At 31.6% G+C, this 15,402-nt stretch overlaps 1 protein-coding gene across 1 annotated transcript; it reads left to right on the top strand.

The window, feature by feature from the left end:
- Positions 1 to 13,452, top strand: LOC139516514 (eukaryotic translation initiation factor 3 subunit E-A-like). The gene is made up of 13 exons (XM_071306672.1): positions 1 to 132; positions 1,263 to 1,380; positions 3,301 to 3,418; positions 4,953 to 4,995; positions 5,434 to 5,538; positions 6,263 to 6,388; positions 6,825 to 6,949; positions 7,341 to 7,461; positions 8,051 to 8,152; positions 9,642 to 9,751; positions 10,588 to 10,690; positions 11,606 to 11,740; positions 13,275 to 13,452. Exons 1-13 carry the CDS (start codon positions 43 to 45, stop codon positions 13,296 to 13,298), a joined length of 1,320 nt encoding a protein of 439 aa, XP_071162773.1. The 5' UTR covers positions 1 to 42; the 3' UTR covers positions 13,299 to 13,452.
- Positions 13,453 to 15,402: the final 1,950 nt, after the last annotated feature.

Raw genomic sequence — 15,402 nt, forward strand, 5'->3', positions numbered from 1 at the left:
GTTTTATGATTTATAATCCTTTTTGACAAGCGCACCGGCAGCATGGCGGAATGGGACTTGACTTCGCGAATGGGACAGTATTTAGACCGTCATTTGGTCTTCCCTTTACTAGAATTTTTATCTGTGAAAGAAGTAAGTAGTATAATAAACATACATGACACAGAAAGAAACGTATCGTGATCCCGAGCTACGATTCAAATGAATGTTTATCCCATCTGTCATAGATGATCTGTCATAGATGAGGGAGGGTAGGAGGGGTCCTGATCCCGAATTCCCGGGCTTAAAAATACGAAATCCCGAAATCCCGGGCTTAAAAACACGAAATCCCGAGGTTCCGAAATTCGAAAAAAGAATTCCCGGATCCCGAAAGGGTCAATCCCGAAATCCCGAGCTTAAAAACACCCGATCCCGTAGTCCCGATAAAGGTCCTATCCCCCCTCATAGATAACCTTTCCGTATTGACCATATAAAACCCGATACCGGTACTTTCGATTTGAATTATTTTATAGATATTAACAATAAAAAAAAAGATAAAATAGCAAACCAGAACTACAAACAACTCTCCTATATTAACAAGATTGAAAATTATAAATTAAGACCAGACGTAATCCCTTTTATGGTCGTGTATCTTAGATTAATGCACCTCATCACTATTTCCTGCCATTACTGGACAATACACAGGTTCCTGTAAAGTTCTGACGCCACAATACAAAATATCTGACGCCACTATTGAAAAGTGATTGTGATATGACGTCAGTCAATAGTTTAAGCGGGACAGATTCTTTGGTCAGTTGGGAATAGCAATAAGGTGTATACTAGAATTAGATTCATTTCTGATTTGACCACTTTCAGAAATCCCTCATCAAGCACAGAGTAACTGGAAATGTTAGTAAAATGTTCAATGTCAAAACAATGTTCAGTTTCTTAAAGTCTAGCTATTTATTTGTAGAATTAGGTGTTTGATGATAAAAATTATCCTTATAATTATACATAGAAAAAGTACAAACATTTGGAAATAACAGAGACATATAATTCAAAAAGAATCGCAACTCAGAGAACTACCATCATATCTCTCGGTCACTAGGAAATCCTTGTGAGATCTTCTTCGGTAACTAAAAGTATTGAAAGTACTAGAAGTAATGATGAATGTTTTAAAATAACTTGATTTCTACCGTTATAAATGTTTGAGATACTTGTGTTGTCTATAACCCTCACTGCACATATATTAGTCTATAGTTAAGAAAATATTTTTATGTTTTCAGCTGTATGATGAAAAACAGATGTTAAAAGGGAAGTTGGATCTTCTCAGTAATACAAACATGGTGGACTTTGCAATGGATGTACATAAAAATTTATATCCTGACAAAGATGTACCACAAAGTAATTATACAGTTACATAAATATGTCGACTATATAAAGACAATAACACTCAGGTCCTGATGAGGCCTATTTATAGGTGAAACATGTCGACCAAATAAACAGATACTTTGCGCTAAAAACTTGAGTGTTGTTGTCTTTATTGTAGACATATTAATCACCACTTCAGGTGTTGGTTCACTTATATTTTTACACTTACATATATACATGTGATAAACATTATATCTTATTCACATCAAACAAATACTACACTTCAGCAATAATTCAACTAGGCATTGTTCCAGTGCATTTGCACACCTTTCTCTCGTAATGTGTTTAAGGAAATACGAAAATATGAACTAATTTCTGAAAGGATTCAGGAAGAAATTTTTATAAAAATGGCAATTTACATACCACTCCTCCTGCTCCTGACATGCCTGAATTAGTGCTTTGCATCGACCTAAATGACATATTGGAATAGAACAAAACTTGATTTACTGTAATACAAACGAGAAGATGGTTGAGAATGGTTGAACTATAATATTACTTACAAATGTGATTAAGGATTCAAAGACGATCAATTGTCTGGTTGAATTTTGATTTTTTAGACTATTCACTAATTCTGAAAATATGTATTATAAAGAACATGGATTAAACAAAAAATATATCTGTTTTCCATGGTCTCAAACTAGTATTGTATGAACTACAAAGAGTTATTTACAAGATTAGAATTAATTGTCTTTGGCCCAGGGCTTCTAAAAAAATTTTGAGCCAGCCGGACATTTTATATCTGATTCCAATTTTAATCTCTAAGACTAAGTCACAAAAGGCAATTATGGTAATCAAATGGCCATCCCAATGATTGACATTAGATTAAAAAAAACGAAATTAAACTTTACTTTGATATGAATTTGATGTTCTGATGTAAACTGTTAAAATTGGCAGTGCATCATTCAAAGTGTGTACATCAGCGTGCTCATATCTGCCGGCTCTTTATTTGTGCAAAATGACGTTGTCAAAAAATTTACTTTAGTTTTCAAAGTCAAACCGGATGTTGACACATTTTCCCAAACCGGATGTTGACTTGACAATGGTAAAACATGGACCATAAACGGATACGTAAAATCCGTGTACATTTACAAAGCACGACTGAGTGAAGAAGCTCTTTCCACGTTATTTCTTGAACAAAATACTTGAAATGAACGTTAGATACCGGTTTCAATGATTATTTTACCATTTTTGAAGAAATGTAGGATGCATAATTAAATTTCCCACCTGTGCACATGCGCACACGTGTTCTTATTCATGCAACATAGTTCTGACGATTTTTCATTTAAAATCTTTTTAAATGTTTCATCAAATCATGTTTATAAATGTATTTATTATAATTTAATCTTTTGGACTAATTCAATTAGATACAAACCACTGAAATGTACGGAAATAATTGTGAATAGACCGATTAATTTATACGATGTCCGGTACTGAAAATTATTGTTTACCTGTCATCTGAACAGGTAGTTTTCAGCTGTCCAACAACTAATTAGCTTGGATTAAAATTAGAGAGTATTGAAGTAGGGGTTGTTTTGATAGTAATTAATCATCATGTCACTTTTATGACCGGAAATGTGGGGCTGTTAAAGGCAAAAAATTGGGTCAAAAAGATCGTCAATTAGGTTAAAATGACAGAAAAAGCCTTAAAAACTAAAAAGTAGATGACTGTTTCATGCTTGGCCCAGCTGGACTTTTAACAGACATACAAATGACCGGAATATATGACCGTTTTGGAAGCCTTGCTTTGGCCGTATTTATTCAGACTTACATGTATCAAAAAGAGTTTCAAGGAAGCAAACTAAATTTTTATGAATCAATGATCACATACATCTGACAGGATCTTAATTCTATGTTTCCTTGTTTTATAATTATGCTTTTGCATTTTTATTGTAGCTCTGAAGGACAAAAGAACGGATGTAGTATCACAGTTAAAATATTTACAGAGTGAAACAGAAATTATCACAAAAATATTTGAAGATCCAGAGGTCATTAGACAGGTCCAGAGTTCAAGGTGAATATTAATCATAAATCTTTAGTTACATTTTGTACAGACACACATTAATTATGGTTGGGTTAAACCAGTGAGTTACTTTTATTATACCCCCGCTTTAAAAAAGGGGGGGTATACTGTTTTTATACCCCCGCTTTAAAAAAGGGGGGGTATACTGTTTTGCCTCTGTCTGTCCGTCCGTCAGTCCGTCCATCAGTCCGTCCGTCAGTCAGTCCGTCCCATGAAACTTTCGTCACATTTTTCTCAGGAACTACACATCCACCCTTTCTGTAATTTGGTATCAACATTTATATATGTCAGCCATACCGTGTGATGTGTTTTCAGATTCATCACTTGACAACTTCCTGTTTACCGAACACTTGTCTGATTTTACACATGATAGCCAAGTTGAAAATTTTCGTCACATTTTTCTCAGGAACTACAATACAAGGATTTCTGAAATTTGGTTTCAGGATTTATATAAGTCAGCTATACCGTGTGATGCGTTTTCAGATTCATCACTCGACAACTTCCTGTTTACCGAACACTTGTATGATTTTACACATGATAGCCAAGTTGAAAATTTTCGTCACATTTTTCTCAGGAACTACAATACAAGGATTTCTGAAATTTGGTTTCAGGATTTATATAAGTCAGCTATACCGTGTGATGCGTTTTCAGATTCATCACTCGACAACTTCCTGTTTACCGAACACTTGTATGATTTTACACATGATAGCCAAGTTGAAAATTTTCGTCACATTTTTCTCAGGAACTACAATACAAGGATTTCTGAAATTTGGTTTCAGGATTTATATAAGTCAGCTATACCGTGTGATGCGTTTTCAGATTCATCACTCGACAACTTCCTGTTTACTGAACACTTGCATATTTTTACACTATTAATATTATCCACTTGCGGCGGGGGTATCATCAGTGAGCAGTAGCTCGCAGTTTCACTTGTTTGTCATGTTTGTGCTTAAATCTTAATCTTATAAAATAAAATAAAATTATATAGACCATATGTCATAAGAGTAAATCAGGCAAAAAATTATGTTACCCCTGTACTGAATGTGGAGTATACTGATTTACATCTGTATGTCTGTCCCTTAGAATTTCCTCCACATTCTTTGGAATTACATGTACAAATTATAAATCTTTTATTCAGTAGCAAACTTCGTTTAAGCATGCTACATGTATGTAAAGTGATACATTGCCACATTCACTTCTAATCAACTCCCTGTTTAAAAAAAATACATCTAAATTCTTATTTATAATTGTCAAGTATGACCTGTCCATTACATTTTGTCTGAAACTGTGAAGCAGAGCTGCCTAAAATTTGATATTAAGTTTAATGTTTCATAGTGTGCTATTTTGTATGATATGTTTTCACATTCAATATTCATCAACTTTCTGTTAACTTGGTAGCATGGGTATCATGTGCAGGTCATGGTGATTGATCTGAATTGAAGGCATCAGTCTAATAAATATTAAATGAAAGTCCTGGCCTAAAAATGTAATTCATTAAGCAATAAACCATGTTGACATATTTCAGAGATGGGAGACAGCTCTTTGAATTCCTAAGTAAAGAATTTGGCGTAAGTAGTGTTGATGTGTTAAAAAAAAATCACCATCTGAATGTACTTTCTCTTTTTCTGCTACATCTTTGGTCTTCAACAGTTTTATTGGGGATATCTTTATAAAAACAGTGCTTGTCATGTGGAACAATTGCATTTGGGTGAATGTATTTCTTATAAAAACTTTACATGTTACATTAAGAAAATAATTTCATTATTGATGCTTATTAAGTGAGAAAAGGTTTTATTGCTATATCAGTTGTCAAAGTGTAACATCTATTTCGAAGTCGGATCAAAATACAAGTCAGTTTACCAGTGCCAAAAATCTATGCTAAAATTTTCAAAGTTAAAATTGTTGTTGCTGAATTCTATATAAATAATAATTAAAATTAACGTAACAGAAATGTAAAGTTCTTTAAGAAACATATATATATGTGATATATTTCATTTTCTTTACAGTTTCAAAGTAAAATGATAGACACTCTATACAACTTTGCAAAGTTTCAATATGAATGTGGAAATTATTCTGGTGCAGCAGAGTATTTATACTTTGTCAGAGTTCTGGTAAGTGAACTTTTAATTTGCAATCAGTAAAATAACAAATGTTTATCTTTATGATATGTCAAACTTAGATCTTCTTTTATACGTACCCCAAGGGTGACTGGAGAATAGAATTATGGTCATCTGTTGGTCTTCTTCCATCCAACAACAAAACTCTTTTCAAAGAGGGGCGTCCTTTTAGCTGTGTGGATGCATTAATGAGCAATCACATCTAGTCTTAATGGGGAAAATAAATCTGATGCCTCAGTCATTGCACTCTTTCTCTCTCTCCAATATTCCCTTGTTTTACAGTCACATTCAAAATTCCTGCCTATCATCTGAGTCAACTCCCTATTGTAGGATCTAATTCTTGTATTTATTGATAATTCTTGTCCTGCTGATGCATGAAATATTAGCCACTACGGCCCACTAGACATTAAGCAAACAACAACCAATCAATCAATCCCTTATATAAATACATCAACATTTAGAAAATTGCAGGAATAAATTGTAAAGTTGGCTGGAAAGGTATAAACATAAAAAAATCATTAAGTTACTCTATCTTCCATGTCTTCTTTGACAATCAGCTGTATTAAAAAAAATCACTTGTTTACTCTCTAGCTTACACCATCTTAAGTAATATTTTAATTTGAGACAAAACAAATAATATTTTTTTTTTTTAGTATTTTCTATTGTACAATGTTATAAGTTTAGATATATATAACTTTGTGAACCTTTGTTTTGACAGTTACTGTCTACAGATAAGAACTTTTTAGATGCTCTATGGGGTAAGCTGGCCTCTGAGATACTTATGCAGAACTGGGAAACAGCATTAGATGATTTAACTAAACTGAAAGAAATCATTGATGGAAATGTAAGTTAACTAGGTATATCTCGTGTTTGACACTTTTCAAAGTATGTTTTTTTATAAAGTTTATGTTTATCTTACAAATTTAGTTAGTCGCTGGATACAGTGAAAAATTCCACAGATTTGTAAAACTACTTATCATTTAACATTTTAGTTTCTTCTAAAAAATCATTGAAGATTTGCAGGCATCAGTTGACATAATAAAAAATTGTTGCGAGCAAATCTTTAAATACAGCTCTTTATTTCCATTTTGATACAACGGAAAGAAAACACAGCTAAATCATACATTTTTAAATCCATATCTAGATGTTTGTGCTTGCTTACCACAATATCATACCATTAATTGTGGGACTGATGCCTTGTGGAATAATCTAATTAAAACAAATGATACAAACATTGTTTTAATAATAAGCACTTCTATCCCTCTTCTATTTTATTCCAGACGTTTGGATCAGCTTTACAGAATTTACAACAGAGAACATGGTTGATACATTGGAGTTTGTTTGTTTTCTTCAATCATCCAAAAGGACGAGATCTTATCATAGATATGTTCCTGTATCAGCCATTGTAAGTACAAATATTTATTCTTGTTTCAAATTTATTCTGAGTATGTCTATTGGTTATTTGTGTCATTTTATTTCTGTGCCATTGACATATACACACATCTCCTTTTACTCATAACTTAAATTTTGTAGATATAAACAGTTATTTGTTTTTTTTCGATTTATGAGTTTGACTGTCCCTTTGGTGTCTTTTGTCCCTCTTTTATATATTAATGCACACTAGTTTACCCCCAGTGATGTTCATGTTGTCCAATCTCATGTTTTCTGTGTATCATTTAAACTTGATATCCCGATGATTGCTTTTCCCTCTCTTGTTAGTTACTAATTTTATTTATTAATAGGTACCTGAATGCTATACAGACCTCTTGTTAGTTACTATTTTTATTTATTAATAGGTACCTGAATGCTATACAGACCACCTGTCCACACATACTGAGGTATTTAACAACAGCAGTTATCACAAACAAAAGTAGGAGGAGGGTTGTACTCAAAGATTTAGTCAAAGTGATACAACAGGTAAACTTATGTATAGATAAATATAAATGGTTATGTACGTATATAAATTTAAAGGAAGAGAAACAAATGTCATATTTTTTTTTAGAATTATTAAAAAAAGTATCAAAAAATGAAGAAAGAAAAAAATGTGATACTAGTTTTATCCTTAACTGACATGAACACATTTTTTTCTTCAATTAACTACTAGCTTTTACATGGGAATTTTTAATTCTCAGACAAACATCTTAAATGTAATTGGTTTGAATCTTCTACATGTAATTGTTAAATATAATATTAACATGAATGGCAAATATTTCCTCAGTAAAGTATATTTTCAACAAGAGAAGTGTGTTTAAAGAAAAATAGACCCTCATGAAATGAACTAACTGTCCAATGCAAATCTAATTTGCACATTTGAATTCTCTTTAAAAGGAATGCTTGCATATGACCATAACTATCTCTTCTATGAGTCTTTTTTTTAAAGATGGTAACAAGTAGTTTGTAAAATATTTTAACATTTTAAAGTTTTATGTAAATGATATTTTTCCTCTCTAAATCTGTAACTAACAAGTATCCCAAACTAGCATATGTACATTGGTTTCTCTTCTAGGAATCCTATACTTACAAAGATCCAATCACAGAGTTTGTAGAATGTCTGTACGTCAACTTTGATTTTGATGGAGCACAGCAGAAACTCAGAGAATGTGAAGAAGTAAGTGTATAAAATTTTATCTTCTTAAGTGTTTGACTTCAATAAAATCAATGTGCTCAATACCTATTTATTATATATATTCGATGGAACTGTCCTCTCATTCAACTAGATAGGCTTTTTATTTTGAATATATATATATTCTTTCTCCCCTAAAATGAAATTGTATTACAAATTACAAACAGTTTTAAACAACTAATTTCAAAGTCAAATAGAGATAGAAATATTTCAGTTTATAAGAAGTTGGTGATAAGCCATCAGATAGTAGGAATAAAACCTAAAGTTGCATATTTTCAACAGGTACAAAAGTATGAAAAGCATTTGACCAAAACATTTATAACATACTTTGTATTCATGTATTTTAGTGGATACCAATTTTCTTTCATTGGTAATTGAATTAGTAGTTTTGCCAAAGATGGCATACAAGCCTTTAGTAATTCTGTACTTAGGCCAAATAAAAATATATGTGTGGTTCCAGTGACCCTACCTTCCCTACTTTTTCGTCTTGAAATTAGCTTACCCTAAAGATTTTATTGTCATTTTTCATTAACCCTTTCGCCGATGAGTCCCGGTTTACCGGGATTCACGCTTCAGACAGCTGACGATGAGTCCCGTTTTACCGGGATCGGAATACCTCTTATGTTTCCCGCTCAAAACAGTGCACACATGAGTTATCTTTCTTTGATGAATACCCGTATGAAAGTGTAAACATGGCGCTTCCGTTTGTTGAAAACCATGTCAAAATCAGACGAAATTTACGGAATTTACGAGAATTTGAAATGAGGGAACATTTTTTTTGAAAGAATATGGAAGAATTGAAGCCAAACTAGTATACTTTTTTGATGTAAAATGTCGTTTTATGTACAAAACACTTGGAATGGACATCATTCAGTGTGAGGAATTTGTACAGCCTCATAAAATTTTAAAAAAATTTGCCGTTTTGGGTTTAAAAATTACGATTTGGGGTCTTAGAGCAGAATTTTGAGAATTTCACCCAGATAATCCCGAAACTTTGAAAATTTGAATATTTTATGAAGAAAGAATTATCAAAACATGAACAAAACTGTGAACATGGTGTTAGTGAACGAAATAAATACACAAATAACTACAAACAAGTTTTTATTGACATTTATTATGAAGATCTCCCACTTGAGTAAAAGTAGCCAGGGAAGCCATCGTCTCAGAGTAGCTTCTGTCTGGGCAGCAATCGGTGAAAGGTTAAGCACTGTTAAAAGTCAGAATGATGCTCCTATAGACTCAGTTTAAAAAAAAACCCATAAAATAAAAAAAAAATCCCTACCTACCTACCCTAACTTTTTTTCAGATGTAACTGGAACCACACATACTATTTTATTTGGCTTAATTGAACATTTAAATTCATGGTTTACCAATACAAAGAAAAACTTTGAACACTGGTATATTTATCAATTAAAAAATATGTAAAGCCAACTTACTAAGAACACTAAGTAAGTAATCTTTATCTTTCTATCAGGTTTTAGTGAACGACTTTTTCCTGGTAGCCTGTTTAGAAGATTTCATAGAAAATGCCAGACTGTTGATATTTGAGACTTTCTGTAGAATCCATGAATGTATCAGTATAAGGTTAGTAGTGTAAATTGTCTCATGTATAAATATGCAATGAATAGTACAATTTATAACATGTTTCAGAAAACAGTAAGAATCTAAAATTATCACATTGGACAGAATAAATTGTTTTGTGATGGCAAAAATGATATTAAAGTTATGACATATGGGCCTGGTATAGAAATGGGTTCCACACAATTTCAAATGTAATAAATATAAACATTTATACACATACATGTAGGTATTAAACTTGATATTAACTCACCTGTCTTAAAATCTGTTTTAAAGAGTAGTTGTTTTTTTTGGCAGTAAAACACTTAAAGGTGTCACTAATAGTGATAATGAATGGTCTAATGATAAATTTCTACTGATATGGCAAATTTGCTACAAAAAAAACCTAAGTAATACCGTATAGTGGGTTATTTTCGAGGGGTGTAAATTTTGCTTATTTTCGCTGATAGATCAAAATCACCAAAATAAATTCTGCCAGTTCAAAAGTGTACATCGGTGTGAGCCAAGGCTCCGTGTTGAAGGCCGTACTTTAACCTATAATGGTTTACTTTTTTAAATTGTTATTTGGATGGAGAGTTGTCTCATTGGCACTCACACCACATCTGCCTTTATCTATATGCAAAGTTATTGATAAAAGTTTCAAATCTGCCAAAATAATAACCGCCAAAATATTTCGTATACTTTATTAAAATGAAGATTCTGAAATTTTACACCCACAAAAATAACCCGCTATACGGTATAATACACAAAACAAATACAGATGTTATTTTGCAAAAGGAATCACATAAAATGCCCTCTAAAAAATCAATGATTATAAGAAATGATTATATTTTTGAAAATAGAATGTTGGCTGAGAAGTTAAATATGACAGAAGAAGAAGCAGAAAGATGGATCGTTAATTTGATACGAAATGCCCGTCTAGATGCTAAAATTGATTCTAAACTTGTAAGTATTGGTGGAAATTGATTTTCTCTTTGTGTTTTAAAACCTAGTCTAGTTACAGCTCCTCTCTGTCTTACAAAACATAAAGAATGGTTTGAGTTGTACTTAACATCAACAGTTTTCCTTCTATATTATGCAAATTTTCTATGCAGTTGCACATAAATTGAAGATGTGAAAAGATTTGCTCAGGTTTACTGTTTGTAAAATTCAGTTGATTTTATCATTGAATACTATAGTAGTTAACTAGTTTGTGCAACTCCAACACTTTTCCATTTTCTGTGTATATTAATTGTACACTAATTAGTTATATCTTGCCTAAGTTTTATAAAGATGATACCATTCCTTTGATGTAAACTTTACCACTGCAGGAACTTCTATCAACCTCAATCATTTGAATGTTTTGCACCTATAGCAATTAACTAAATTCTGTATACTGTTATTAGTTTCCTAAATAATTAAATGGGACACCAATGTCAGTGCCCAGGTCTATCATTTTACTGAAAAAAAATGGTTGAGACAATCATTTTAACAAATTTTTAAAAAAGGTGAATTATGTACTATTGTAGGTGGTTTTAAGATATGCAAGATCAGATTATAATAACATTTTCCATGTTGTTGCTGGAATATGTATCAACTTTTGACCAATTGTACTCCCTATAGCTTCACTCAAAATCTCAGGCTTGATATGGGAGTGTTAGATCAATGTTATTGCTGATATGAACAATGCGATATGCTTGACTACATACTCTTGACAGGGTATAGGTCTATAGATTCTGCATTCTAACTATTTGTAACAAATAAAGCATATATTGTATACTTATTGACTGGATATGAGTTGAATAGTAAGTTTATTGTCCACGAGGTGCAACTATTGTCCTGAGGAGTTGCCGAGTTTATGTATATTTTTTATATCCACAGGGTCATGTTGTAATGGGAACACAAGCTATTTCCCCTTACCAACAAGTTATCGAGAAGACTAAAACATTGGCATTTAAATCTCAGATGTTAGCTATGAATATAGAGAAGAAATTAGGTCTTAAAACAGACACTACTGTAAGTATATAATGTTTAAAGTGCATAGTTGGACATAGTTTGACATACTGCTAGATTAAATATGATATGGAGAAAAGCTGTTAAAATAGAGAACTTTAAGAAGTTTAAACTTATGTCTGTGTAACCAAAAAAGACTGATAGAAATAGTAAAACTGCAACTTTATAGAATTGAATTTGCATGAAAGTTTTACTGTTTTTTAAAGATATGCAAGATCAAGGTTATTTTATCATCTAGTTAACTTTATGCTGTTGAGTTTCATCTACAGAATTTATTTTGATTGCACTATTTTGCACCCAAATTTATAAAGATACATTTTAACCCACATATATCATATAAAAAGGTAGACTACATTTTTCAAATCATGTATGAATTTTAGTTCATATTACAGCTGATGCAAAAATATCTTGCTGGAAATTCGTTTTTGATTATATCTTTTCATTTTCTGTGGCTGTCATATTGATACTGATCATTTTGCTTTGCCTGGAACATAGAAATACTGGACGTCCATCTGGTCTTGATAGCTCTCCTGTGTGTACAATTCTTGCCAGTATTTCACAAAACATATATCTTAAAAAATTGAAAACAACACGTTTAATAATTTCTTGTGTCCAAAGCGCTTTTCTGCATTAACCTTCATCAGGAACGCTCAAAGCCAAACATTTAAAATCCGAAGATGTATAAGTACCAAAACCATTGAAGAGCTATATGTCAGAAATACCTAAAATAAATAGCCAAATGCATCTAAAGCCAACTTTGCCTGAGGGAGTTGAAACCTAAGTTTCTTAATAATTTCAAAATTTATAAACAGACAATTTAAGTGAAGTTTATTTAAAAATCATGTTAGTACCAAAGTACTGACTACTGAGCTGATGATACTCTGATCAATTATTTTTAGGAGTTATGTCCCTTGGAAATATGATAGTTATTGAAAATCGCGTTGTTAGCACTTTCATGTGTACAATTCTTGCCAGATTTTGTGAAACATATATCATAGGTTTATATCAGCAATGACTGACTAATTTGAAATTCATTGCCAATCAATTATTTTTCAGAGTTGTGACCTTTGATAATTTTAATAATATCGGAAATTACATTGCTATGCTCTCAGTCCTTAGACATTGTCCTTAGATATTTAGCAAAAGTTTAAAGCACAAAAAAGGTTATTTTTAAGTTATTGCCCTTGGAGAGGTAAAATATTTGCAACACAAAAAGTAAAAACACAAAAATACTGAACTCCAAGGAAAATTCAAAAAGGAGAGTCCCAAATCAAATGGCAAATTCAAAAGTTCAAACGAATGGATAACAACTGTCATATTCCTGACTTGGTACAGGCATTTTCTTATGTAGAAAATGGTGGATTGAAACCTCTCACTTGTATGACAGTCGCATATAATTCCACAAGGCACATTAGAACTTTGTTCTTTTATTGTATTTTATTTTCTAATGCTTATTTCAAGACTTGAATCTTACATTCAAAAATAAATAACTGCATTTCTCATTGAAATATAATCTATATGTACTTTTTAATTTCAGACAAATACCTGGGGTCCAGAGTAGTTGCCATAGAAACCAGTTATCAGCATTAAAGTCCTGTTATAAATATTAAGACTGTCAAGTGTTGAAAAAGAACTGATATTTTTAAAAATAGAAAATGACATTAAAATTTAAAATCCATCATATGCTGTCAATAATAAATTATTATTCTCGGAAAGTCTTCATTCATTCGTTTGTAGAACCTGCAAAATTTGTTTGTGGAAGCAAGACATAGTGAATTCAGCCTGTGTTGAAGATCTTTTTTAAACAACAATAGTTTTCATAACTTTGACCGAAATGGAATTTGATAAAACTTGGAATAGAAGCAAATTTACAATCAAAATTCAGTAGCCAAAGCATCTTCATTTCTACTGGTCAAATTAAAACAAAAAAAATCGAAACATCACAAAAAGATTCAACAAAAATCACAAACCTAATAAAATTTTCAACATCAACTTAAGATCATAAGTAATAAAAAAGTTTATTGATTCACCAAACCTGACATAATCATAGGCATTGAAACATGGCTAGACAAAAATACATAAATGATTTTTTTCCATCAGAACTTTAAGGTCTACAGATCAGATAAACAACCAAATGAAAATAACAAAGCCACAGAGGTGTACTTATTGTCATCAGTAAAGATAAAGAAGCTGTGAAATAGTTTGGTCTCAAATAAACATGTTAGCACTTGCTAATTATTGCGTATTTCAGACCACCAAGAAATAAAATTTAATCCAACAACTAGAGGAATGAATCTGATTACAATTACTCAATCTTAATAATAATCCAACAGCTGCCAATTAAGTAAATACTCTTCTACCACTAGAATTTTGCCACCATGACAATGTCTATACAGATGCAGACAAATGTTTACCTAATAGTTGCAGCATCCATGAATAATCATTAATTATACAGCAAAATATAGAGGCAACTCTTCAAACATATTAAGGCACTTAAAGATCTTACTGATATGAATACTGAAACCAAAAATACTATAAATGAAATGTGGGATTTACATAAAACATTCTCACAAAATCAGTAAATACAAACACCCCAAATGAAAAGTTTACAAATAAGCATCAACTTCACTTGATGCATAATAAGATATAAACAAAGAAAAATCTGAATTATAGAATAATTGATTGGTGTTTGCTAACGGTTGCCTCAACACAAAGAGGTTTTTATAGGGTTATACAAAATAACTAAACCAATTGGTCCAACCAGGACAGAGATCTTCTTACTGTATATATAAACACAGAGAAATTGATATTTGATCTTGAAACAACTGACCCTTATTGAAGTTAAACCAAAGAAACTCTTCTATATAAAATCTAACGTTGGAGTTGCCCCGGTCAATGGATTGCTAATTCTAAACAAAAATAAAACATATTAAATGAACATTCCGATTTTATCACTGAAACAGAAAATGATATACGTGAACATGGCAGGTGCTCCATCCAGTTTTAACATCCTTGTTTGTGATGCTTCACCTGGCATACACAAATTTTTATTCAATATCAATCCACACAAAGCCAATGACCCAACATTACTGGCAGAATACTTTTGAAAAATCAAAATGCAACACCAATTTTTACCATAATTTTTTTCCGAAAATAATCTCAATTGAATGACTGGAAACATGCAAATATCACACGAACATATATCAATGTATATAAAAGGTGAAAAATTAAAAGAAATAAAGTGAATAACATACCAATCTTTCTCATTTGAAAAAGAATGGAACATGTCATTGCAAAATATGTAATTAACTACTTTTAAACAACAACCTTTATATATAATCTCCAGCATTGCTTATGACACTAGATACTGTAATACATATAAGTATCGTTTTATTGTTTCCAACTCCAACAAGTAAACTCCAAATAGATCTATCATTATGGACCTTTCTAAACCACTGAATAAGTACCAAAGCAGATTCTTGGGTAAACTCACTTTACTTTTAATTATATTTGTGTATTCTATATATTACCATAATAACTGTTGCCCTCAAAATTGTATAATGTTGCTGGAGGTTATAGTTACTCCTAACAGAGTCGAATCATAGACAACTGGTATTTGTTGACTCTCCCGTGAACATATGACAGAAAGAGGAAAAACTGGTAAG

This window comes from Mytilus edulis, chromosome 1 (assembly GCF_963676685.1).
Source record: "Mytilus edulis chromosome 1, xbMytEdul2.2, whole genome shotgun sequence".
In the NCBI taxonomy this organism is placed as follows: domain Eukaryota; kingdom Metazoa; phylum Mollusca; class Bivalvia; order Mytilida; family Mytilidae; genus Mytilus; species Mytilus edulis.

Excerpts from the sequence above, each read along its gene's own strand:
- LOC139516514 (XM_071306672.1), top strand. The coding sequence starts at position 43 with ATGGCGGAATGGGACTTGACTTCGCGAATGGGACAGTATTTAGACCGT. Across the intron at positions 4,996-5,433 it reads TCCTAAGTAAAGAATTTGGC|TTTCAAAGTAAAATGATAGA; the intron begins GTAAGTAGTGTT and ends TTTTCTTTACAG. Across the intron at positions 6,389-6,824 it reads AAGAAATCATTGATGGAAAT|ACGTTTGGATCAGCTTTACA; the intron begins GTAAGTTAACTA and ends ATTTTATTCCAG.